This window comes from Octodon degus, unplaced genomic scaffold (assembly GCF_000260255.1).
Source record: "Octodon degus isolate 3935 unplaced genomic scaffold, OctDeg1.0 scaffold00005, whole genome shotgun sequence".
In the NCBI taxonomy this organism is placed as follows: Eukaryota; Metazoa; Chordata; class Mammalia; order Rodentia; family Octodontidae; genus Octodon; species Octodon degus.
Genome location: NW_004524581.1, coordinates 20,314,266 through 20,339,325, shown reverse-complemented (window position 1 = coordinate 20,339,325; position 25,060 = coordinate 20,314,266). Strand labels below are relative to the sequence as shown.

At 45.8% G+C, this 25,060-nt stretch overlaps 2 protein-coding genes across 3 annotated transcripts in view; one reads left to right on the top strand and one right to left on the bottom strand.

The window, feature by feature from the left end:
• Positions 1 to 1,576, top strand: part of Tdrd6 (tudor domain containing 6) — a 14,342-nt gene extending 12,766 nt beyond the window's left edge. Inside the window, exons 4-5 of the mRNA XM_023719988.1 lie at positions 730 to 793; positions 1,164 to 1,576. Of these exons, the coding sequence (XP_023575756.1) occupies positions 730 to 793; positions 1,164 to 1,324 (225 nt within the window). The 3' untranslated portion in view covers positions 1,325 to 1,576. The remainder of the gene's footprint in view (positions 1 to 729; positions 794 to 1,163) is intronic.
• A 3,533-nt stretch (positions 1,577 to 5,109) lies between these two features.
• The window catches only part of Pla2g7 (phospholipase A2 group VII), a 39,778-nt gene continuing 19,827 nt past the window's right edge, over positions 5,110 to 25,060 (bottom strand). For both annotated transcript variants that reach the window (XM_004624400.2, XM_023719252.1), the window contains exons 2-12: positions 22,949 to 23,075; positions 17,801 to 17,922; positions 17,006 to 17,150; positions 15,165 to 15,258; positions 11,890 to 11,958; positions 11,146 to 11,266; positions 10,109 to 10,222; positions 8,935 to 9,026; positions 7,424 to 7,591; positions 5,917 to 6,065; positions 5,110 to 5,469 (exon numbers count right to left, since the gene is read on the bottom strand). In XM_004624400.2, coding sequence (XP_004624457.1) covers positions 5,327 to 5,469; positions 5,917 to 6,065; positions 7,424 to 7,591; positions 8,935 to 9,026; positions 10,109 to 10,222; positions 11,146 to 11,266; positions 11,890 to 11,958; positions 15,165 to 15,258; positions 17,006 to 17,150; positions 17,801 to 17,922; positions 22,949 to 23,057 — 1,326 coding nt within the window. In that variant the 5' untranslated portion in view covers positions 23,058 to 23,075 and the 3' untranslated portion in view covers positions 5,110 to 5,326. The remainder of the gene's footprint in view (positions 5,470 to 5,916; positions 6,066 to 7,423; positions 7,592 to 8,934; positions 9,027 to 10,108; positions 10,223 to 11,145; positions 11,267 to 11,889; positions 11,959 to 15,164; positions 15,259 to 17,005; positions 17,151 to 17,800; positions 17,923 to 22,948; positions 23,076 to 25,060) is intronic.

Genomic DNA, 25,060 nt, shown 5'->3' with positions numbered 1-25,060 from the left:
TATATATGTAACTCTGACTTTAAGACAATTGTGACATGTACAGAAACTATGAATAAGACTCTCAAATATTTGCTTTTTTATATTCATGGGATTTAGATGATCCTTTTCTCAGAATTGAGGGAGATCTCCAAGGAGCCTATTCATGTATAAATGAGCTAGTTTTTACTTAAAGGTGAAACTATGAAGTATTATATTGTGCCCAACTTTTTATGGCATATGAAACCCTTGGTGTCTTTCTGATTATATTGTCTTAGGATTTTAAAGTCTGAGCCATCTCATCTTACCCTAAGAAAGCATTCCATTCATTAGATTTCCTGCCACGCTACGCACCGCACACTGTACTGTGAATTATACAGACAGGTGGGAGGAATCCATTGTCCATGCTTAGCCTTAAGTCAATCACCTGGCTCCTGGCACAGCATACTTGAGTGGTGGCACCATGGGCAGTTGTGTCCCTCCTTCCTCCACCCAATGCCCAGCTTGTCCAGGGGTGGGAGCCCTCTGTACCCTCCAGCAGGGGAGCACCTAGGTGAAGAGTAAAATAGGTACCCAGCGAGGCTTCACGGTAAAACTGCACTGCCCCATGTTACTAGGAAGACTTCTTATGTTTTTTTTTTGTTTTGTTTTGTTTTTTTTAAATCTGGCTTATCTATGGTCCTGTTTCTGATTTAAACTACTCTCTACTTATAATGTTTTAAATGGTAATAATCTCAAGATTCTTTTTACTAGGCTTCCTTCCAAACACTGGGAAAAGATCTTTACTTCCTGTCACTGGATGACACTACAGCTAAAGGTAACCTATGCTTTTTAAACGTTTTAATTTTTTGCAGAACTGGGGATCGAACTCAAGAGCTTGTGCTTTGCCAAGCAGGCACTTATGCTGGTAGGCTGTCTCCCCAGACTTAGCTAGGTTTCAAATCACAACTTAGTTAGGATCGCTAAGACTTAATGATAACCATTACTCTGAATCTCTAAAAACACAAGTGGTTTGTCAGCTTCTTTGGATGCTAGGTGCATGAAAGAGGAAAGAAATAAGGAAAGAAAGAAGGAAGGAAGGAAGGAATTAGAAAATTCATTTCCTTCTTCCTGTTTTTAGATGTCACTACAGTTATCATGGTTGCAGTCCCATAAATAATTTTGCTGTCTTAATATGTCTTTCTCAGATGAAGGTATTTCTCTTCTTGTCCCAGAAGAGGAGTCTGGAGCTGATTTCAGTTTTGCTGAGGACCCAAGCAGATGCATAAGGGACATCTCACCCAGACCAAATGTACCGGAGAAGGCTGGCAGAGCTTCGCCACAGGATATTGTCACTTTTGCAAACTGATGTGTGTTGAAAATGACATAGGCCTTTTGTGCTGGCTGTAGAGTGTATTTATAGTGTGACTGCTGTATTTGCAGATTTGGGATCTTTCTTCTGCCTTTAATTGTTTTTACATTTCTAATCAGCTGGGAGGATTTATGTTGTTAAACAATTTTGTTAACATATCCCACTTCAAAAGAAGAGCTGTTGACATTTTTTTTCTGTATAAATGTTTATATTCAAATAGAAAAATATAGGCCTGTGACGAGTCTGTTACATGACACTGCTTTGTATGCCTTTGTTAGAAGTAACTTTTTCAGAATTTTTATTTGGGTTTTGAAGTTTTGCTTTCTTTCTAGTTAAATGTTTATTATTATTACTATTATTCTGTTTGCTTATATGACATGAGATTATAATAAAGTTTTTCCTTTTAAAGGCCTGGTGGTCTCTCTGCCTCTGTCTGTGGTTCCAGCTCTTTCCTCTGTAATTGGGGCTTGGGAAAGTTTAGGAGGATTAACTATTGGCCCTCAGGCACCAATCTGCACATCAAAGGCCTTGTCCCATTTTTAATCCTCGACTTTTAGGACAGAGTAATGTTATCTATATTTTATAGGGGAGAACATTGAAGAGTTTTAGGGAGGTCAAACAACTCATCCAAGGCCAGCCAGGGACGCTCAGAGCTTGACAATCTCATTTCGTGCAACAGCAAAGCCCTTGTCTTAAGCTACGGTCTTGAGGGGCTGTGTGGTGCAAGCACTCAGCTCCTGGCTGCCCACTGCTCACCAGGCGAGTGGCCCTGGCGGGTGATACACTATCTCCCAGCCTCAGTCTTCCTTATCTGTAAAGCAGTTGCGATAAAACCTTTCTTGCAGTCTTTTTTATGGCTTTTTTTGTTTTCGGTTATTGTGTGTGTGTGTGTGTGTGTGTGTGTGTGTGTGTGTGCATGTTTGAGAAGGATCACACTGTGTACCCGAGGCTGGCCTCAAACTCACAATGATTCTCCTGCCTCAGCCTCCCAAGTGCTGGGATTATAGGCATCCACCACCACACCTAGCTCTTGCACTATTTCTAAGATTAGAAATAATTTATGATTTATGAAAAGGAATAAACATTTGACAAATGTTTCTGTCTTTCCCTGAAAAAAGACTGTTCCAATTTTTTTTTTCTTTTTAAATGTGAGCTCATTGGGCATGTTTACTCAGCTATGTTTTCCTTTTGGCATCTGCCTTTGTAACCAAAAATGACTGTAAAAATGTGCTCGTTAGAGCCAGCTGCGGTAGTAGTGCTGCCTGGCATTCCAGCTCTCCGGGAGGCTGAGGCAGAAAGACTGCGAGGCTGAGCTCAGTCGGGGCAGCTTATCAATTTGGTGCCACCTTGTCTCAAAGCAATTAAGATAATAACTAATAAAAAGGATGGAGAAACTGGATATCGTTTCAAGAAGTGGAGGGGTTTGTAATATAACTGAGGTGATAAACACTGCCTGTTCCTGGGGTAATCAGCGGACAAGCTGGGCCAGCTCATTCGGAATACGGCTGTGAGTCTCCAGAGATGACAGGCAAGGATGTGCGCTGCAGGCAGGTTGTGGGAGACCATCAGGTTCAAGCCCCAGGCTGGGATGCCCCACCTCACTGGCTGTATTCTGCATGGCTGCAGGGGAGGAAAAGTCAGATTTCTGAGAGTGAGTGGTTTTTCACCTTTAACCACTACACTAGTCCCTGGCTGTTTTCAGGTTCAACTTTCAAGGACTCATGGTTTCATGGGTTTTCAAAAAATATTAATCTAAATTATTTATCATGGATTTTTTGCTAAATCATAGGATTTTGCAGTAGTACATATAGTACTGTATGCATTTATCTGCATTGTATTTATGGTTTTATTGTTGCCTTAAAAATTTTAAATATATAAAAATATATTTAAAATATCAATTATAACATTAAAAGAACATTAAATTAAAATATAATACACTGTTTACTGTATTTATTTAGCAGATGACTACATATTGTACCATACAGTATACATATGTTGTTAAAATTTAAGTAAGTTTATGAGTTTAGAAAGTAGTTAGGAACATTAAAAGTGTTATTTAAAGTGTGGGAAAGGTTTCTAAGAGTGTGGGAAAGTTTTATGAAGCCTTAAAATATATATAAATACTAAAATAAATACAACGTTGCTGATTTTCACTTATTGTGGGGGGGGGCCTTCTGGAACATGACCTCTGGGATAAGTGAGGGACCGCTGTACAAAAGCCTGGTGGCGCCAGAGCAGCACACACTGTTGCTTAGCACCGGGAAAAGGTGCTAGAGACCAGCACATCAGCCAGGCTCGCTTAGGACACGTGGGTGGTGTCTTGGTTACGCTTCTCTCATTGCTGGGACGAATACCCGACGCCCAAAATGAAGGAAGGAAAAAGTTTTTTCAGTTCACAGTTTGTGAAGGTTTCAGTCCATATTCAGCTGGCTTCAAGGCAGAGCGGCACACGGCAGAAGGCAGCAGTTCATGGCGGCAGAAAACAGCAAAATAGCAAGAGCAAACGGGAGCAGTGGCGGCAGCGAGTCTGTCTCCCTTGTGTCGCATTCAGGCTGTCTGCCTCAGGTTGGGTGTAGTACTCACACCATAATCCCAGCAGCACTCACACCATAATCCCAGCAGCACTCACACCCACAATCCCAGGCACTGGGTCATGAATTAATCACAAAGTCTAGAGGTCTGCCCTAACTTCATGAGGTTTTGGGGGACAACTAGACACAAACTGTCACTGATGGCCCTGCTCACACGGAGCAGGCCCCTACTGCGTCTGCTTGGCCCTGGGAGCCACAGGCAACTGAAGACTAAAGTATGTATGACCTACTGGGCAGCATGGGAAACCAAAACACGTCCCAGGACTGCCAGGTTGATGTGCGTCTACAATAGAAGGTGTTTTTCAAATGCCACCTCACTGTTATGCTACTGTTATAAATAGAATTTTAAAAACTGAAAATATTTGTTAAAAATACTTTAACATAAATAGTGGAGAAAGGAAGAAAATTATACTTGTGAAGGTTTCCTTTGTTACCCTTCATGGGCAGGACTCCTCAGCCCTTGCATACCACCACCGGTGGTACCTTTGCTCAGTACGTAGAAGGCAGCAGAGACGAGGCATTAACAATGCACGAGTTACCCACTTCCCCTCTCTCTGCCTCTGCCCTTTCCCAATGTTCCTTGCCCTTGTCCACTCCTCTTCATGGCCATCAGTAAATTTGCACTACTTTGAAGACAACAATATGCGATACAATAACCATTGTTAATTTCCTATCATCTTTCTCCGGTACCGGGAATCAAACTCGGGACCTCGCACTTGCCAGGCAGGCACTTAGGCCCCTGAGATATTTGCCGTCATCTTGTTTTGAAATTCTGTACCTTTTGGTGTTTTATTCTCTTTAAGAAAAACACACACAGGTGGGGCAATGGCTCAGTAGAATAATCGCTTGCCTGGCAAGCGCAAAGGCCCGAGTTCAACCCCCGGTTCCGCCAAACACACACACACACACACACACACACACACACCCAGCCATGGCTTTCTTAGCAACCAATTTTTTTTTATCATGGCAAAATTCAAAGAGGAACTCTGCCATTTCTACCTAGAATGTTCTGTTGCTAAAAGTCTACTGATCATAACTTAGGAGAAGAGACAAAAGGTCTGTTTTTACTCTATGTTTTAGGAATCTTAGGCCAGGAAGACATTTTTATTGCCATTTTACTTTATTTTAATGCATGGTGCTATTAAAATATAAAAGCAGTTTTTAATTTTGACAGAAAAAGATGGATCATCTTCATAAAATTACAATTTAGGTTGGTGTGATTTTTTTATATTTTATTCTTTCTTTACATTTAAAGGAAAAAATTTCTTAACCCAAGCCTTTGCCTATATGCCAGCATAGCCCACGTTTTAGTGTAATGTGAGTGAGTTCAGAAAATGCAGAGGTCTGTCTGCACACGCACCCTCTCTCTCTGAGATGGTTTTTCAAGGAGCCATTTTCAAGGATGCCTTTAACTAAGATTCTCTCTCTCTGCTCCCGTAGAGCTCTGCAGAGTGGTGGATAGGGTGACGGTGTCCGATCCGGCCTCTGGAATAAGATTCTCATCATCTCCGTCCATCAGAGAGTCCCACTGGTCAAAATCTTTATCAAGTTCTGCAAAGCAGGAAATGGGAATAAGCATGAACCGTGCGAGCGCGTTATACAGCCCGGGGCCTCCAGGTGGCGCCACAGACCTAAGCATCATACAGAGCGCGCGGCACTAGGAGGCTGAGTTAGCTGAGATTGGAAATGCAGAAAAGGGCCGGCTGGGGAGATGGCTCAATAGAGTAAGTGCTTGCCTTGCAAGTGCAAGGATCTGAGTTCTAACCCCTGGTTCTGCACCCGGACCAGTGTGCTAACTCAATCTTTTGTTTGTTTTCAAATTGACTGCTTTAGCTAACTGGAGATGGGGCAGCACAGTTCTGTCTTGAGAACCTTTGCATTTCTTTCACTTTTTTTTTTTTGGCAGAACCGGGGATTGAACTCAGATCCTTGCATTTGCCAGTCAAGCACTTATCCTACTGAACCATCTCCCCGGCCCCCTACCTTTGCATTTCTTACCTAAATATTTCTGTAAGAACGCTAAAGAAGCTTTGTTGATGAGCTCCATAGCCAGCTTGGAGTCTATCTCTCCTTGCAGTGTTAGTAACCGTCCAATTATTTTGCCAGTGACAAAAGTGAAGTCCGCAAAATTGTGATGGACTGAACCCCTGAAAGAGAAACGAAAACATTCACACGCGCATTGGCTTATACAATTGTTTGTAGTTAGGGCATAAGAAAGAGTGGCTGGCCCATTTACTGCGCATCACGAAACAGAACTTATACTCTGGGGGGTCAAAGCCGTTATTTAGGAACCTTAGGGTCTATTCCTGCCCCTTTAGAAAACAGTTTGAAGCGTCCTGGCATACGAGCTGAGAATGTCCCCAGTAAGGCAGAGCAATGTGGCAAGCACAGGTCCTGAACTCAGAGCAAGGGTGTCAGCTCCGAAGTGCTCGCATGTGGCATCAGGGGAGTTCTGTGCTCTTCCACCGGCTGTGGCTCCCTGCAGCTCTTCCTCTTAGCCTGCCTTTACTCCTCTGAGCCCCAGGCCTCGGCCACCTGGCACCTACTCCCTCTTCCCTACTCTCCAGGCACAACTGGAGCTTTGGAAACAGCAAGAAGGTAAACAGAGTCAGGAGAGCGTGCTGAGCAGCGCTTGAGAGAAGCCTGTGAGAACAGGCCCGGCTTTAGGGAAGGGTGGAGGGCACAGGAGAGGGAGCAGCAACCATGGGGGGCAAAGGCAGGGGGAGACCGGCCACAGGGGGCAGTGGCCAGCTCGGCAAGCTGGACCCAAGGCTGGGGCTGAGCAGGGGTGCGGGAGGAGGCGCCTAGGCTGCACCTTCCAGGAGTCCAACAAGGAGAGAAGGAAACCACTGGGGGAGAGCCTAGCAATGGGGTCGGGTCTGACGGGTGACTGGGAGGGCTGTGCTGCCTCTGCGTTAGAATTAGCGTGAGCAGATGGAGGAGCTACCTTGAAGCCCCCTCCTGAACCACCCAGATCCCTTCCCACCCTCTAAACTCAGTCTCCCGAAACCCCACTCCAGCTCATGCTGTGGTTCCATGCACATCCTGGTTGCCCTGGTAAACATCCTGGATAAAGATGTTAAGAAGGACAACGCCCCATTAGAGCTTGGGACATCCACAAACTTGTGTCTTGTTTTGTTTTCCCAGAACATTAACGTAATAATTTGACCTCAGAGTTTTTGGCTTGGCCTGATGGTGGCATAGTTTGTCCTTCCATCTCAATTCCCAAAATGTATACATGTGTTCAGATGAGAGTAGGTATATCCTGGTGCCAGCTGAAGTTAGCAGTGTACTCACTGCATACATTAACATAATAAAGGCAAATTTCATTTTAAAAGGCGTAAGTGTAACCACACACAGACACGGATCATCTCGCATTCCCCTCACTGAAAGTCTTCACAAGCAATTTAGCAATCCTGCCACGGCCACCCAAAGGCGTCTGCTGATATGGATCCCGAATTCCAAGTTTCTGTTTCAGACGATGAAATAAGTAACGGACACTAACCGGATGGCAATCATTTTTCTTTCTTCCCCAGACTGGTAGAATTTTCTCTGTTCTGCCAGATCCTCTGCTCTCTGGAAGGTTTCAGAGTCGATCAAAAAGAGGGGCTGAGGGATTGTGCAGTAGATCTCATCCAGCGGAAGCATCCACGGATCCAGGGCAATGCCACACCTGCAGACATGAGTTGGCAGGTTGTGCCCCGGCTCGTGCACGGGACACCCCGCCGTCACACCGGCTTGTTGTGGGATAGCTGGCTGCGTTTGGAGGCGTCAGGCTGCAATGAGGGGGGCAGCACTATCTTTATAAGGTAGCAAAGCTGGAATTATATAATCGTTTTCTTGAGGACCTGTTTAGAATTGTAAACAACTGTAAAGAGATATTTCCTCAATAGTCCTTATTATTCGTCTTGGTTCTGTTAGTAGTCATCTCTTTAAAACCATGAAGCTTCTGGAAAGGCATGACAGGTTCATGGCTCCCCCATGGAGCAGAGCTTTGGGGGCACCGCGGTGCATGTGGTATACCTCTTCAAGAGCCACAGAGGGACCCGCTGCTTTCTATGTTCAAGGTGATTTGCCGGAAAAACTATCTAAGGGCCAAAGAAAAACATCATTTGGAAATGGAATTGATTTTCTTTTCACAAGTATGTTTTTTTCTGTTTTCTGGCCTTTTGGATAATCTGCCTGATGTGTGCAAGGCTAAAGGAAGAGCAATGCCTTGTGCTGAACCAGATTTCTAAGAAATTCAGGGTGAGGTTTCACCCTCGATCCCATTCACTTTCTACACAGTGGGCTCTAGGGCTCTCATCAGCCTGAACTCAGTTCAGGGATGAAATGGTCCTGTCGGCTTACGGACCCACAAGGCAGCTGGGTAACTTTAGACTCAGCCGCACTTTACAGACGGAGTGTGCGGTGAGGTTAATAAAAAGTGCCCTGGCCACTGGAGAAATGTGGAAATGCCATATGGTGGCATTACGGTCACCACAAGTGTTATGCCACTGAAAAGAGGTGTATAAATTTCTGAGCAAAAGTGTTAACTCTTCTTAAAGGAGATAAATAAGAATACCGGAGGAAAAAATATAGGAGTCCAGAAAGTTTTTAAGAACAGAAATGGATAGTTTCTTTCTAGGGCAAAGAATAAACCTACCTATTCCTACTTCACTAAGAATTTGATAAAACTTTTTTAAAAAATCATTTATTTATTTATTTATTTATTTATTTATTTGGTACAGGATCTTGCTAGGCAGCTTGGACTCGTGATTCTCCTGTCTCAGCCTCCCCAGTGCTGGGATTACAGGCGTGGACACTATGCCCAGATTCGGTGGTCTGCTTTGCGTGGGGCTGGCCCAGCATAGGGTACTGGGGGTCGAACCCAGGTCCTTGTGCTTGGCAGGGAGGTGCTTAGATCAGTGAATTATCTCCCCGGCCCCTGCTAAAAATCTAAATCCCATGCCTATTATCATTCCCACTCTTCCAATAAGTTACAGTTCTCTAGCTTTCTCCACCTTGTTCTCTTACCTGAACCTGTTGTCTTCACTAAGGCTCTGCATAGTTGTTGCTCCTCCGAATGAATGTCCCATGATTGCTATTCTACTCCTATCAAAAGTGCCCTGTAGGAAAGAGCACAGTAAACATTCGTACCTCCCTCAGGTGGTGCTAGAAAAACAAAGACCTGGTCCATCATTCAATTACTGTGTATTTTGCAGGCATGGATAAGTACCTTGGTACCTTGTTTTCTTTTAAAATAGAATGCACATACACACATACACACCTTTATGTTTTACACACATGTACACACTATACATGCACCCAGTATATCTATCTATGTCTATCTATATCTATATATCTATGTATCTATATGTATCACGGTTTCCTGAACTGCCAGTGCCAGCATTGTCTTCCCTCTCTGACTCTGCTTGTCACTCTCCTGCACCTTGATTGTCCCTGAAGCAGCACTGCAGGAGAGGGAGTGATACAGGAGCTTTGTGCAGGGCACATAGAGCAGCCAGGGCCCAGGAGAGGGACAGCTGCCCAGGCCAGAATGGACACAGGTGGCCCAGGCCATCTTCTTGAAGGAGGCAGTACCTATCTCAGGTGTTGAAGGTTGGTTAGGAGTTAGTCAAGGGAGGGCTGCATCAGGCCTAGGGTCCATAGTACCTGGCAGAGATATGAGAGAGAGTGGACGGCTGCAGACAGCCCACCCTTCTTGTCCCCTGAGGGAGCTCCCATCATCTCATCCAACATCCAAGCGTCTCCTCCATTCCCCGACTCCGTTCCCCACCCCTGTCTGATATTTCCCCACCCTCTTTGCAAATTTTGTACCTAAAACATTAGCTAATTTTTTAAGATGAAGTTTAAAAACACGCAGGAGCTTTCCAAGGAGGAGCAATAATTTCCTTGGAGGGATTAAGGCAAACCATAAGGAAACAGGCAGTTTTTAATTCCAAACTACTAACAATTTCATTTCCGGTTCAGTCGCATGCATTCCTCATTGCTATCAACTTGTCATAGAATGCATGTGTGCATGTATGTGTGTGTGCATGTGTGTGTGTGTGTGTGTGTGTGCGCATGTGTGTGCATGCACAGGTACATGCGTTGCAGCCGTTTATCATACTGTACCTTGCAGAGTCAGACCATGAAAAACAACAAAGAGCCACACAGATCAAAGGAAAAATGCCTCTTTTCAGCATACCTTCAGCTGCTGGAGGTCAAACTGCGAATCCAGCACATTCTTCGCTGGCTTTCCCTCATCAAGGTCGAGGAGCACATTGAGCGCCTGCAAACACTCCTTTTTTCGGTGCTGTAACTAGAGGGTTATTACAAGAAGTGACAGAGTCCAGCATGGTGACCCTTCCTGTTCTAAAGTTCAGAGAGAGCCTGTGGCCAAAGCCGTCGGTCTGTTAAATACTAGAAATGTCTTCGTGAAAAGTGATCAGAAGCCGCTTTGTAGAGAAATGCAGTTCAGTCCAAATCCTGGTTCAGGTGCTTTCCTACCACACGACAGTAGATGACTTACACAGCCTCTCTGGGCTTCCATTTATTTTCCACTACCACCTACCACAGCGATGTGGGGGTGAACTTAAACACCACACCTCCTGACATGTGCCACAACGGAGAAGCAGCCAGTGTGCTCCGGTTCCTGCGATGACCCCACAGCCCTGCCAGGCCGATGCTGTCACCACTCACTGTTCTTTAAGAGGTAAAACATGGAAGCACAAGGCCGTCGCCTTCTCCAGTTGGCTGCACTGCCGAGGGGTAGAGCCTTGTCGTGTCACAGCTGGACTGTGAGGCCCACACTCGGTAGCACCACAGCTGGACTGTGGGGCCCACACGCGGTAGCACCACAGCTGGACTGTGAGGCCCACACTCGGTAGCACTACATGCTGCTTATCTGAAAACAAGTCTTTCTTACCGTACCTGTGGCCTTCCTTGGAGGAACCTATGACCTATCATTTTGAGAATCTCAAGTTACACATTGTAGGACGGGAGGATTCTGAATCTTCACTCCCACGTCCCAGGACTCTTGCATTTGCCTTTACTTTTGCAATGAACCACCATTTCACAAAGGACTTTGATTTCTTAAGACTTCTGCCAGCCCTTTCGGGAATGGGAGCATGAGGCCTGGGAGCATCACTTTCCCTGTGTCACCATAGATCCACAGAGCTCACTCTTTGTCCCTGCCCCCAGGCCACCAGGCCACCCCACCTCCAGCTGCGGTCAGCCTCATACCTGCTGGTTTCGCAGCGTGTGTGACTCTTTTTTTATGGATTTGTAGTAGATCCAAGACCTGTTCCCTGATTCTGCTGCAGCCTGGTCCTGGAAGTAGTAAGTAGCAGAGGCAGATTCATCTCTGTAAGAGAAACAGACTCGGTTGCTCACGCGCACACTTCCTTCCTCCCATGACCCTCCCCATTCCTCTACGCCAGGCTTGACTCAGTTTCCCCTGATCGTACCACTTCTCTTTCTTCTCTCACTCTACATCTCATTTTACATTGAAGAGGACCCCAGAGAAGCTCTAGGAAAATAGTTCATTGTCTCTGGTGGGTAAAAACTCATCCAGTCTTCACGATTCTGGGAGGTACTGTCCACCACACTGAAAACTCATTTCTGAAATCCCATCCCATATGCTGTTTACTAGTCCTCTGACTTGGGGCACGAAATCCTTTTTCACCTTCACTTTGTTCTCCCTTAAACAACAGTAATGGCAGCAATCTCTTGGCGCTGTAATCAAGACTAAATAAATGACAAGGTATAAGAAAAACACCCAGCCAGGTCCATAGAGTACAATAAGCACTCTTGAAATATTGTTTTTCTAAGTCTCAACATTCTGATCCAGTCCCCTTTTGTTCTCATCATAGCTGGAAATTCCATCAACAGTTTGTTTAAATGTGTACACCATCCAGAAGCTTAATTATGGGCATCCACATTCTCTCTGTATTTGACCAAGGAATCGGGCTCCGTTAGGAAACATACCTGTGTTCTACAGCAGCAACTACAAACCCATTGGATGCCAGCTCAATGGCAATGGCAGCGTATATTGTCCTTCAAAACAAAGAGAGGGACGCATCAATATTACTAAGCCTGATCTGCAAAGAAAATTGTGAACACAGAGCGCATTAGAACCCTGTGTCAATGCCCTGTGGTAGAAAAGAGTTCTGGATCTCAAAGGGGCCTGACTTTACCCCTTGGGGGATGTTTGATGATGTCTGGAGGGGATTTCATGATCTTATCTGGGGGGGCAGTACCTTGTGCCTCTGGTGAGTAGAGGGTACTGCTAAATCCCCCCAATACATGGGACAGCCTTCTAAGACAGGAAATGAGCTGGCCCCACATATGGTGTTTCCCTGAAAATAAGACCTAACTGGAAAATAATCAGCCTTGAAAACTAGAGATCGAAAAACGCCAGCCTCACTCAGCCTGTTCTTGCTCTGCCATCACTTTTCTCTCACTCCCTGGCTACGCTGTGAGGTGGAGAAGGCACCATAATACCAAAGTTGCAAAGTCCCGGCAGAGTGAGTATAAATGCTGTCTTTGAGAATTTTGGGTTTTCATACTGTCACTGCAAACTCCCAGCCATGATTGCAGTTAATTGCTGAACGTTTGTTTTCTCCTACAGAAGGGCATTAAGGGCGTAGCAAGATGAGCCCTGGAGGAAGGCAGGAGTCAGAGAGCGAGATTTCAGCCTGACCCCTGAATTCAAACCCTGATCTCTTCAATTACCAGCTGTGTAACTCAGACAGGCACTTATGTTTGCTCTGCTACACTCCTTCTCTACCAAGATGAGGCTACAGGGCGTGCCACCCCATTGGCTCGGATGCATGACCAGTGCTTGTAACCTGCTTGTAACATCAGCTTTGCTTGGTGTGACAAAATACCCCAGAAAGACTCACTGGAGGAAAAATAATTTTGACCCACAATTCTAGAGGCCTCAGGCAAATGAAACCCTACTGAGAGTTGGGCTAGAGGCCATTTGAGTTACATTTTGGCAAAGAACCTGTCTGCACTTTGTCCATGCTCTGAGACTTGAAGTGAGGTTGTATATAAAGGTGATGGGCCAGTTTATCTGGTGGAGGAAAATTTACTTCAGTGGAGCATTCAGGTGGTAGTGTGAGTTTAAGCCGGGTTTCCAGTAAAGATCGTGAGTAAAACATACAGTGAAAAGATTTAAAAAATAATCTTCCTTTCTGTGCCACCTTCCTCGCTAGAGGCAGTAGGTTAGAGTTGGGAGTCTAAACTGTTCCCCAGGGGGCTAGTGCACCGGAAATGTGGTTCTTGGAACAGCAGTGTTAGAGGTGGGTTTTGCAAGGTCATAGGTCAGGAGGATATCAGCTCCTCAGTGGGTTCCTCCACTGAAGGAATCATAATGTGATGGTGCTACTGAAGGTGATGTGGCGGCCAACTAGCTCAGTGGATTAAAACGCCTGCAAGCAGGCGCAGGGGCCAGGGGTTCGATCCCCAGGCCTGCCGTGCCAGACCCACACCCCCAGGGTGTGCTGAGATGGCAATTGAGACTGGGCATGGTGGTGCGCGCCTGTAATCCCAGTTCTTGAGAGGCTGTAAACAGGTGGATCACTATGAGTCCAATCTAGTAGTGGGACCTTGAACACCTTGTAGACCCTTCCCTAAAATACAATAAATAAATAAATAAATAGTCGTGAAGTGGAAGCTTGGGGGCTGCATCTTGTCTGTATCTCTTCCTCTCTGGCTCTCCCTGCTCTGCTTCCTGACTGCTGTAAAGTGAGCATATTCCTCCGCCACACCCTTCCGCCGTGATGTTTCTACCTCACCTCAGGCCTACAAGCACTGGAGCAGCAGCCAAAGGCTGAACCCTCTAAAATCGTGAGCTGGAGTAAACCTTTCCTCCTTTAAATTACTTACCTCAGGGAATATTACAGTGACACTACCACACACCCTGTCTGAAGCAGGGGAAATGCTTAGCACATGCCGGCTGTTGTAGGATGGCTCAATCAGCCTGCGGCAAGCTCTGCTTGGCCCTCCCGCATGCCTGCCCTTTGCGTGGCCTCGTTCTCACATTGTGAGTATAATAGGAATTGGCTGCAGAGACTAGAAGGAGGCATCCGAGCACGATTCATCCACTGCTGGAGACACGGGGCAGTGCAGAGGGAAGCGGGCACCAGGCTTTTCCCCTCGAAGGCCAGAGAGTCAATGCTTCCCTCTGTCCCAGACACTCAGCTCTGTTGTGACAGCAGAAAGGTAGCCAAAGACAATGTAAAATCAAGCGTGTGTGTTGTGACCCAATAAAACATGTATTGAAGTAGGTGGCCAGCACATGTGGCTCTGTAATACAACCTGCCAATTGCTAATCTGAAAGAAACCTAGTAGCTGACCAGACTACAAGTAAAGAGCTGAGTTAATGTTTTACTGTGGCTGCTACCCACCTTCTTCCCAGCTAAAGGCCTTAAGATCACCAGCTGAGATCTGTGACAGGGAGTGGTTTGTCATCGAAATTTATCCCTTGGTTATCACTCTGCAGAGGGCAAAGGTGACCCAAACACAGCTCCTGTTGCTCTGTGTCCATCTCCACCATCAGCTGGAAGCTGCTTGGTGACAAACTCCCACCATGTGCAGGTTGGGTAACAACACTGCCTCATTCCTATAAGATGAGTCTTTTGAATACTAAACTTGAGCCAAGCACTCATTCTGTTGGGGGCCCCGACAATCTTTCTCAGAACTGTTCTATAATTAACAACTTTTGTTATGGACTCCTTGTCCTTTCCCTATCTTGTGTCCAGGTTTCCAGCCCTACACCATTCCTGAAAGCTCCACCCATCCCTGCCTTTACCTTCATTTCCTTGACCTTCATTTCTCTCAATAAATATCTTTACAGCTCATCCAATCATATGCTGTCTCCTGGAAGACCCAATTAGCATAGAGGATGATTTTCAAGAGTAAATAATTATAATGCAGAAGGAAAACCAGAAAAGAAATGGACTTCTCCCATCAGTCATGACCTGCTTATGCCCAAACTGGGACTAAGCAGTAGACCAGGTCTTTCAGAACTCATCTTCCTCAGGAAAATAGTGAGCATGACATTCTAACACCTGCTATTCTGTTCTTTGTTTTTTTGTTTTTGTTTTTTGTGGAACCAGGGATTCAACTCAGACCCTTGCACTTGCCAGGGAAGCACTTATTCTACTGAGCCATTTCCCTGGCTCTTTCTCTTCTTTGGAGAAAAGTACATTCAGTGACTTGTAAAGGATAAAATCGCTTGACCTTCCAGACATTACCTGAATGCTCCAAGACCATGAGAAAAGATAATTAGTGGGTATTTTTCACCAGTCCTCAGAGGAGACTCCCACTTTGCAGGAACTGTCAAGGTACCTACACACAGCAGGGGAAATCAGTCAGCAATTTCCATGGCTTGGATGTTGCCAGTGAATTTAAAACATAAAACCTTGAACCATTTCAACTTGTGTTTTTATAGATTAATAGCAAATGCATTCAAATGTCAGCTACTGGACCATCACCAAGAGCTGAGCCATGTGCCCTTCCTCATGGGACACAGTCATTAATCATAGCTCTCAATGCCAGCTCCCAATTTAGGGTGAGAGTTTCCTGCTTACAGGTGTATGCAGTGAGGCAGCTGCTTGGGACAATTTTAAGGTTTTGGATAAAACATGGAAGTCAATGTTCTAAAATCAGACCATCCACTAAATTTCAGGACTGTTACTCTGAGAAGAAAAAGCTGAGAATCACAGACTCTCTTGCTATGAGTCACGTGCTCTGGTACAGGAGAGCCACTGCCCTTCTGCTGAGGAGGGTGGTGGACACAGATCTGCCATTTGGTAACTGTGGACCTTGTGCCTGTCACTCAAGCTCTCTGATCTTCAGACTACTTTTCTACAAAGAGGACAAAGTGAGAACTATCTCATAGATCTTTTATTAAAATTCTATTTAATTAGGCTAAATATATATAAAGCATCTGGCTATATAGTCAGGGGCTCAAAATTTAGAGCAGTTCATCCCCTCTTCCTTTACTTCTCCATTGGGATGATAATTTTTATTAGTAAGCATTTGTGTTTTGCTTTCTCACCTACGAAATGAGACATGGCCATGTGATGATCGCCACAGCGGTGATTTGGAAATTGTTCAGTCCTGGAGAGATGCGTAGCTATGGTATTGTCATTATTTCTACTTTAAAGCAGTTCTTGAGAAAATTGTAAAGGAGAGCTGGGGAGGTAGCTCAGTGGCCTAAGCGCCTGCTTAACCAAGCACAGGGACTGGGGTTTTGAGTTCTGCTACCATATGTTGCTCCAGCCCCACCCTTGGGTGCAGTGAGCTGATGGCCTAAGCATGGTGGTGCATGCCCATAATCCCAGCACTGGGGAGGCTGAAAACTGGAGGATCTCTACGAGTTCGAGCTGTGCAGTGAGACCCTGAACCAAATACATAAAATTTAAAAATAGAGAAAAAGAAAAACTCTAAAGGGAATTTAAAAATGAATTCCAAACGTTGTAGGCAGTTTTGAAGGAGAACTGTGAAGAGAGTTAACATCCACCCAGTGTGCTGTGGGTCACACAGAGAAGGAAAGATAGGTCTGTGTGAGAGGCAGGAAGACATGCTTGTGGTGGGTGCACTGGACGGTGTGAGAGAGGCTGCTGGCCCCTTGGGCTAGACAACCAGAAGGGATGAATCTCCACACTGGCAGCAAGTGAGGAAGGAGCTTTGAGTCTTCCGTTTTGGCCTGGAGGGTGACCATTGTTCATTCTTTCTTTGTTTTGCCTGATACAGAATATATGAGTTAATAGTGACAACAGCCAATTGGCTTCTCTTGCCAGCTTGTTTTTCTTCCCATGATTCCTGAGAAGGAAAATATGGCAGCCACCACGGAAGGGTGCAAGAGCCAGGCTGGCATCTCACCCACTCCCAGTGAATTCAGCAGGGATGGGCTGAGAACCCTAGAGCCTCTCAAAGCTCCTGAGCCCCTAAGAAATGCTGACCATGGCATCTCAGGAGAAATTTCCATTGGAGAAAATCTGCTTTGTGTTTAACCCTCAGAAAGTCTAGATCCTAGTTTCTTGATTCTAGAGATTAGGGATTCTCACCACCAGGCCCACAGAAATCTCACCATATAAGATGTTGAAAATATTGCCCATGAAATTGGAGAATCCAAGGAATTTACTAAGACCCAAAAAGTATTCTTTGTTTGGGATCCACGGGGCATCAGGGAAATCTCCGTCTTGTGATGGATAATACAAGCGCAAGAAGGTACTCTGTTGATGAAGCAAAGGAATGTGTTTTTAGTACAGTTCCTCTTCAAATATATTCCAACAGATATTTTGCGTATTTTCTTAGTAGGGTTCGAATACCTCTACCATTCATTGAGATGTTCACAAGGGGCCGGCAAGATAGCACAGGAGAGTAAGTGCCTGCTTAGGCAAGTGCAGGGGCAAGGATTTGATCCCTGGCAACACATGCTGCGCTGGCCCCAACCCTGGGCACACTGAGCTGCCACTAAGACTGGCACAAGATTACACACCTGTAATCCCAGTGCTGGGGAGGCTGAAAACAGGAGGATCACTATGAGTCTGAGCTGCATAGTGAGATCCTGTACCAAATACATGATTGATAGATAGATAGATAGATAGATAGATATTTACAGACTTTTTAAGTTGCTGTGACAATTGAATATAGAATTGAAGGAGAAAGAAAATAGTCTTTGAGTATAAAGAAAGCATGCTTCATCCACAAAAGAGGACAATAAGAAGAGGTCATAGACCAATCAGATGACAGCAGAGAATCAGAGAATGAAGCAATAGAGATGCAAAGTGGGTTATTCTTAGGGGAGTGTAAGGTCAAGTTTTAGCCCCAGAGTAAATCAGTGTTAGGGAATAAAGATAACTCGAACAAATCAAAACAGTACCTGGTTAGTGTAACCAAACATCAGGTCTGTGCAGCCCACGGAGTAAGGCCCGCTTCCCTTGGGGATTTTTGTATGGCCGAAGCTGCCAGTGGGCAGCAGCAACTGCATTCCTTGGATCCATGCTGAAAAACAGGTCAGCGTTGCCTCATTTGTCATCCTGCACCCCCCAGATTCATTCTGCATGGACTCATGCAGGGGAGTCAAGCTAAGGCCCACAAGTTCCAGCCTCTTGCAGTTCTGACCTAATGGACGATCTGCTCTGTGCTGTGCACTGGATAGCGGTTTGGAGGATAAAAAGATCTAGGTAGACACAGCCCATCTCCCAGGATGCCTTGCAGCACCAGCTCCGAATCCCGAGAGCCCCGTCTCACCTTCCACTCTGTCTGGAGCACATTCAAGGCGACTCTCCAGGTCTGATTTTTCTAAACATGAACTTTATCTCACATTTCAGATTTCTGCTCACAGCGTCTCACTAGGCATTTCCATCCTGTGCCTTTGCCTTAGTGGCCTCGAAGCCAATGATCTCAATTGTCCCCAAATGAAACTAATGATCATCTCACCTCCCTGTCCTTGCTCTCCAACCACACAGCCCACAACTCCAGAATTCTGTCTCACACATCTCAAGCCAGAAGCTTGGGACCCATCCTGCTTTCCTACCACTTTTTCACCAACCCCTTACGTCCAGCCAAGTTTTCATTTCTAACAACTGTTTATAATTTTGCATCATCTTCCCAATGTGTGTCTGACTCCTAGCTCAGCTGGCTCCTGTGTGCCTCATGTGTCTCTTAACCAGGCAGCTACTCTTTAGTTGTCCTGTGCACTCAGACCCAGCCCCTTCCAATACTTCCTCTGCCCAGCTCCTAGAGGGGCTCAGTGCACGAATCTCATCAATTTTTTTAAATTTAAGATAAATTTATCTATTTTTCTCACAGCTGATTAATAGGACAGTTTTGATAATCAATACATTGTACATTGTTATCTTCTTAGCGGTTATCCATAGCACAAGAAGCAGACAGGATATTCTGTCCAAACACTGTTACTACACCTCTTTCTTGTCATTGAATTAAACGAAAGTAGCTGTAAACCTATCCTAACTATTTTGTACATATAAATACAAAATGATCTTTCCTTTGTATCCTTTTTTTTGTCCTGTCAGAGGTGAATATTCTATTGGCATCTAAATACTATAGGTGTTTGAATTCAACTAAACAATCTAACACTGGCTAGCAGCCTATAATATTAGTGGGTTATCCTCAGAAGTTATTGACTTGAGCCTTTTACAGCTCATCATATTAATATGGCTTTACTTTATATACTGCGTTTTTATACTTTTCTGCTGGATGGTTAAGACCAAGATATAGCAAGACCTATATAACAAGAAATGTAACTTTTGTATCTGATAAGGTCAGCCAAGTACTCTCAGGATTTATCCTGTAGCCCTGTACCGCCCTTTGTACATCCTTTTTCAGTGTTCATCGATGGTTAAAATTCTCCAATGGCTCCTGAAAACCGCATTTGCTTCTAAGAGGGGTTTGTAGGAGGCATTAATCTACACGTGCCCTCTCAGTATATGTCCTATGAGTCCCGGCATGAATGTGGCTCCTTCCTGTGGTGTTTAGGGTTGAAACACAAGGCTGCTCGTGAGTGCCCAAGCTAAGTCCCGAGTCCCTGTGCCAAAAGACAGACCCAAATGTGCTGATGCCCATAGCCTAGAGCTCTTCTTTCACCCCTCTGCCTGCATCCCAGAAGGCCTGCTTAGCACTCAGCAGGGCCCACAGCCAGCCTCACTGGCCCAGTGGAGCTTAAAAATGTAGCTTTCAGGTATCTCCTTCCCCAGCTACACAACCAGAGATAGACCAGCAAAATCTCATTAAAGTTTAAGCATCAGAAATTGTTGACCTGAGTCCCCTATAGCAGTGAAGCGGAGACCCAATACTATTATGGACTACTGATCTCTTTTAGAATATTTTGCTGAGTTTACACACCTTTAATATTTAAATGATGGAACTTAACCAAAAAAAGGGGATACAGATGAATGTCCATTTTGTATCTGTGTAGTCAAAGTGGCTAGGATAGATATATAGTTACATTCTCTTAATGAATAGAGGGATTTGTTCTAATGGTGTTTGTAAATAAGATATCATGTCCACATCTTGTACAGCAATTAACCACTTGGAAGAATGTATGCAATGTGTTGATTATTGAAACTGTCCTACCAATTTGGTTTGAAACTGTGTCATTGCTATTTATCAATAAAATTATGGGGGAAAAAAAGTTTAAACATCAAGGTGCTCAGACAGCAGGCCATCTGGCTGCTGCAGAGGATAGCAGCACAGAGTCAGTAACAGGGTGGTTCTGGGGAGGCAGGGGCTGAGCCACAGGCTGTGGCCTGCAAGGAAAACACTGCATCAGCCAGCCTGATAGCCGAAAGGGTTAAGTGACGTGAGGGTCAGGCACCAGCACCAGACATGGCATGCATGAGGCAGCTACACTGTAGCCCTGTGAGGCCCTGCTCATCCCAGGTGAGGTGCTGTGCCCCTGCCCCAGGCTTCTCTGGGCAGCGAGGAGCATGGAGGTCTCGCCCTGTCACAGCCAGTCTGTGACATGTCTTTAACCCATGGCTCACTGCCCCTTCCCCAGAGCTAGGTTCTTAGATAGCCAAACTTATATGTAGGACGTGGAGTTCAAGGATCTAAGCAGATCTGAATGAGAACATCCATTTCCCCATACAGCAAGTTCAAGATTCATGGCATTTCTTCAGGGATTTGGCTTCCGACCTTTCCTGGCAGTTGAACAGTTTGGGACCATTTAGGATTGCAGAGGCTCTTCCTCTGCAGGGGAGACCATGGAGGCATGTTCACGGCACAGCAGGGACAGGTCATGTCCAGAGGACAGCAGGGAGGTGGCAGCTGCCTGAATGACTGCCACCAGGCCCTCTGAGGTGCTGAGCCTGTCTACAGGGAGCTGAGCTACAGCTGGAACAGGTGAGAGCTTGCAGGCTCCTATGGCTCAGTGGGGATCCTAGGTGGTCCACAGTGGCTCTGGACACATTCCTTCTAGAACTTTCTCAAGAGCCACAGAAAGGCAGCACTGCAGAGGTGGACCTCTCCCCTGATCAGACCTCAACCCCACCGAGACCCTGGGATCCTTTCCAACAACCTGAGTATGTCCTTTGTATTCCCCAAGCCGTCATCTCTGAGATGCTTCCACATCTAGCATTCAGGTCAAGGCTACTACAGGACATGTGGCCCCTGGGAAGGTTTCAGGAGGTAAGGAGCTGAGCCATGCTTCAGGAGGAGTCCACAAAGTCCCATGGCTTCTCAGGGCCTGGGAGGCTGCAGAGAAGATGCAGCAGTGGTCAGTCACCAGTTGTGGGCCCCAGTTCCTGCTTCCTCCTGTCATCCATCAGGAACCATCTTGAAGAGGACCTTTGGGACCTAGGCTGTGCTACTAATCCTAGTATTGATTTGGTGGTGTTCCTTCATCCAAAATTCCTTAAACTCAGTCCTCAGGTGAGTCATGGACATGTTGTGACAATGATGTTCTCTTCAATGGCTTTATGTCCTCCATTAGCAACCGACATCTCTTTTGTCATAAACTCTATATTCAAAACGCTTTTACCTCTACTGTTATATTTTCTAGGTATTCAGTTAGTAATAACTTATAAAGAATCATCAATTGTTTGACTCTTTAAGTTAATAAACTAGTATAGTAATTTTTTTGATACAGAGTCTTACTATACAGTTTGGACTACTAGTGATCCTCCTGTCTCAGCCTCCCTGTTGCTGGGATTATAGTTGTACGCCACCACACTGGGTTCTGGGGCTGGCATGGCATGCCTGGGGTTCCAGGGCCAGCATGGGTGGCGTATGGCATGTGGTACCAGGGATCAAACCCGAGTCATTGTGCTTGCCGGGTAGGCACTTACGCTGCCAAGCTATCTCCTCAGCCCACTATTATAATAATTTTTTAAAAGATGTGTGCATTCCTTTTAAGCATTTAGAATGAGTAGGGTATTAGACTACAACTACCTAGATTAATAAATCAATACCCCTCTCCTCAACTTTCTTCCAGCCCTGTGATTTTTAAACATGAAGGGACGGTAGACATGTCTGGACATGCTCAGCCTGAACCAATAACAAGTGCATGGTGCAAACTATTACCTAGTTGATAATTTACCTATCGTGGGTAAAATGTTACGTGTTTATAATCTATGGGTCACATGAATCTAACTTTATGAGGCTCCAGACTCCTCAGCTGTAGGTCTTGGTCATGGCACCTGCACATCCCTGACTCCCAAAGCTGTTGGTAAGGGCTAAAGAATGATCAGATTTGCAGACATTGAGGTGCACAAAAAGGCAGCCCCTCTCCTACTTGGCATGCCTTTCCTGGATCATGATGTAGGGCAAAGCTTATCTTGACAGCACCATGCTATGTAAGACTTTGTGAAAAGTTGTCAACTGTCAGACCTGAACAACCAGATCTGGTGATTTGGCCTAAGCCATGCACAGACTGCCTGTAACAGGGTGAGACCTTCACACTTCTCGCTGTCCAAAGGAGGCTGGCTGAGGAGAACACACACCTTGGCTGGGATGAGCAGGGCCTCATGAGCTACAGGGCAAGCTCTTTGTGATAGATCTTTTGGTGACACATAGGGACAAGAGGTGTCCTGCTCTGGCTATTCCTCCTGGCTTATCGAAGTCCCCTCTCTTTCTTCTCTCCTTACCCCAAGGTAAGAAAGCAAGTGACCACGTCTACTCTGCTAGGAGCTCCAAGGGCCCCCTTGTCCCTACTTCTTAGGCAGGAAAGATCATCTCCTTTTGGGTCCTGATTTCTATCTCTTCATATCACCCTCTACTCAGAACCAGTACTAGGCCTGCCTGCGGTTCAAGGGTCTGAGACCCTTGCCTCTTGCCTCACCTGTTCTGACCTGAGGGTGACATCAATATTTCTTTCTTTTTTATGTAATTTGGTACTGGAGATTGAACTCGGGACCTTGTCAGTGAGGCACTTATGCCACTGAGCTGTCTCCCTGCCCCCCACCAATAGCTCTTAATAGGACTTGCATAGAGACGCCCAAACATACATCCTTGCCGAGGTCGCCTGGAGTTGGTGACAGTTCAAGCCCTGGAGCTAGGTGTCTCTTACCTGATGACTGCATATAAGCGACAGGATCTAGGTCATGCCAGTCAAAAGCATGGACCACCACTAGGCAGCTGGAGAGGCAGAAGAGCACGTGCAGTTTTGAGGGGCCCATCCTGGGTTCCCGAACCTTCTGTACAGCGGGAGATAAAGAGAAAAGAGAATGAGTAGAGAGGATTTAAGTACACGAGAAAGCTGGAGGCAGTGGTGTGATGGGGGGAAACAAAATGCGCATTTTCTGGGTGGGGTTCGGTAGGGACTGAGGTGGCAATGCTGTTGATCCTACTGGATTACAGGTCACACTTTCCAGCGCTTATGCTAGGTTTCTCACCACTGGTTCTCTAGCGGGGTAGCGGGGTATTTCAGTGATAACACATAGCATCAAAATATGATAAGTTAAATAAGATCCAGAAGGGACAATAGATATTGTGAAAGGGAAAGAAACTGCTCAAGAGGAAAGAACAACTGGGGTGGGAGAAAGGAGAAAGGAAGGAAGGGAGAAATTAACACACACACACACACACACACACACACACACACACAGGATAGCTAAGATGATTGTACTGATTTCTATTAGTTAATTGAAAGAAACAGCGCTTAAATTGTTGGATCAGTTTTGCATGCCTGTATCTCATAGCCTGAACAACTACTTCGAAGATAATAATATGCAACATAATAATCATTGTTAATTTCCTATCACCTCATTTGGAAATTTTGTATCATTTCTATTGCTTTGATTGTGACAACCACATTCGACTTCACATCGTACCTCCTGGTGCCTCTCTCTGCAGCCCATGGAAAACAGCTTTTGGCCAGTGCTCCTGCCCTAACCATACAGGGATGACAGCACTGCTGCTGGGGCTGTATTCGGTGTGACTGTTTCTTTATTTAGGCAGTCTCATTTGTCCCACATATTGTTAGCTTCCAAAAGACTGAAGTCAGGTTGTTCTTGCGCCTAGCACTTAAGAGAGGTCCCCACAGGCAGCTGGTGTTGAGTATTTCCTAGAACAACTAGGCTGCAGGCCAACATCTTGCCGGCATCTCTTGCATTGGGGCATGACTCTTCTGCTTTAAAATGCACCCCTTTTTGATTTTAGGGGGTGATGGAAATGATCCAGGCCCCCCCATCGCTCATCTGAATTTTGGCCATAACTCGAAGTGGTCTCCCTGATCTATCCCAGGCATCACGGTCCCTGCGGTCAGGTCACTGCTCTGTCAGCCCTCACATGGCTCCAGAAGTCACGGGGCAAAGCAACAGAGAAAGCTGCCGTCAGCCCGTGCCCCGCAGACACCGAGGGATGTCTATGTCTACGCCCCCTCGCCTCCGTCATCCGGCCCTCTGGCCTCTCACAAACACACCAGGAATCCTGTGGCTGCTTGGAAGATTTTGTTTCCTCTCACAGAAGGTTTTACCCACACAAACATCTCTTTTTCGTGCTACTTGCTATCAGTACTCGGTCCCCCTTCACTTTGTCCAGGGTGCAACAGCTGGGAACATTTAGTGGGTTACATTCACGAAGGCTCCCACATCCCCCTCGGCAGCAGACTCAGCATTCCTGCCACCACACTCCTCAGAGCACTCCGATTCACTACCCCTCTTGTCCTCCACAGGTCATTGGTTATCTGCATGTATGCACCACAACCAACCCCCACAAATTGTCAAACAATAAGGACACCTCATCTGTGAGATTTTCTTCAGCCATTAGTATGCCTGTAAAATAATTCTTTATGATTTAGGAAGCAATCTATGATGTAATGTCAATTAAAAAAGCATATAAAATTGTCATGTAAAAATTCATATTTGCGATCCTGAACAGACCCAGAGCGCAGGCCCGGGGAGTGAGTGAGAGGACCCAGGCCGCGGGATCCTGAACAGACCCAGAGTGCAGGCCTGGCGAGTGAGTTAGACGACCCAGGGCCGCGGGATCCCGAACAGACCCAGAGCGCAGGTCCGGCGAGTGAGTGAGACGACCGGGGGGTCCGGGAATCCTCATTTGACCCAGGCTGCATGCAAGCCCAGCACGGAACCCTTCAGCAGAACACCCTGCAAAGAGGCTAGAGGCAAGACCCACCCAGCTGATTCAGGAGCAGAACATCTTGCCAGAGAGACACAAAGGG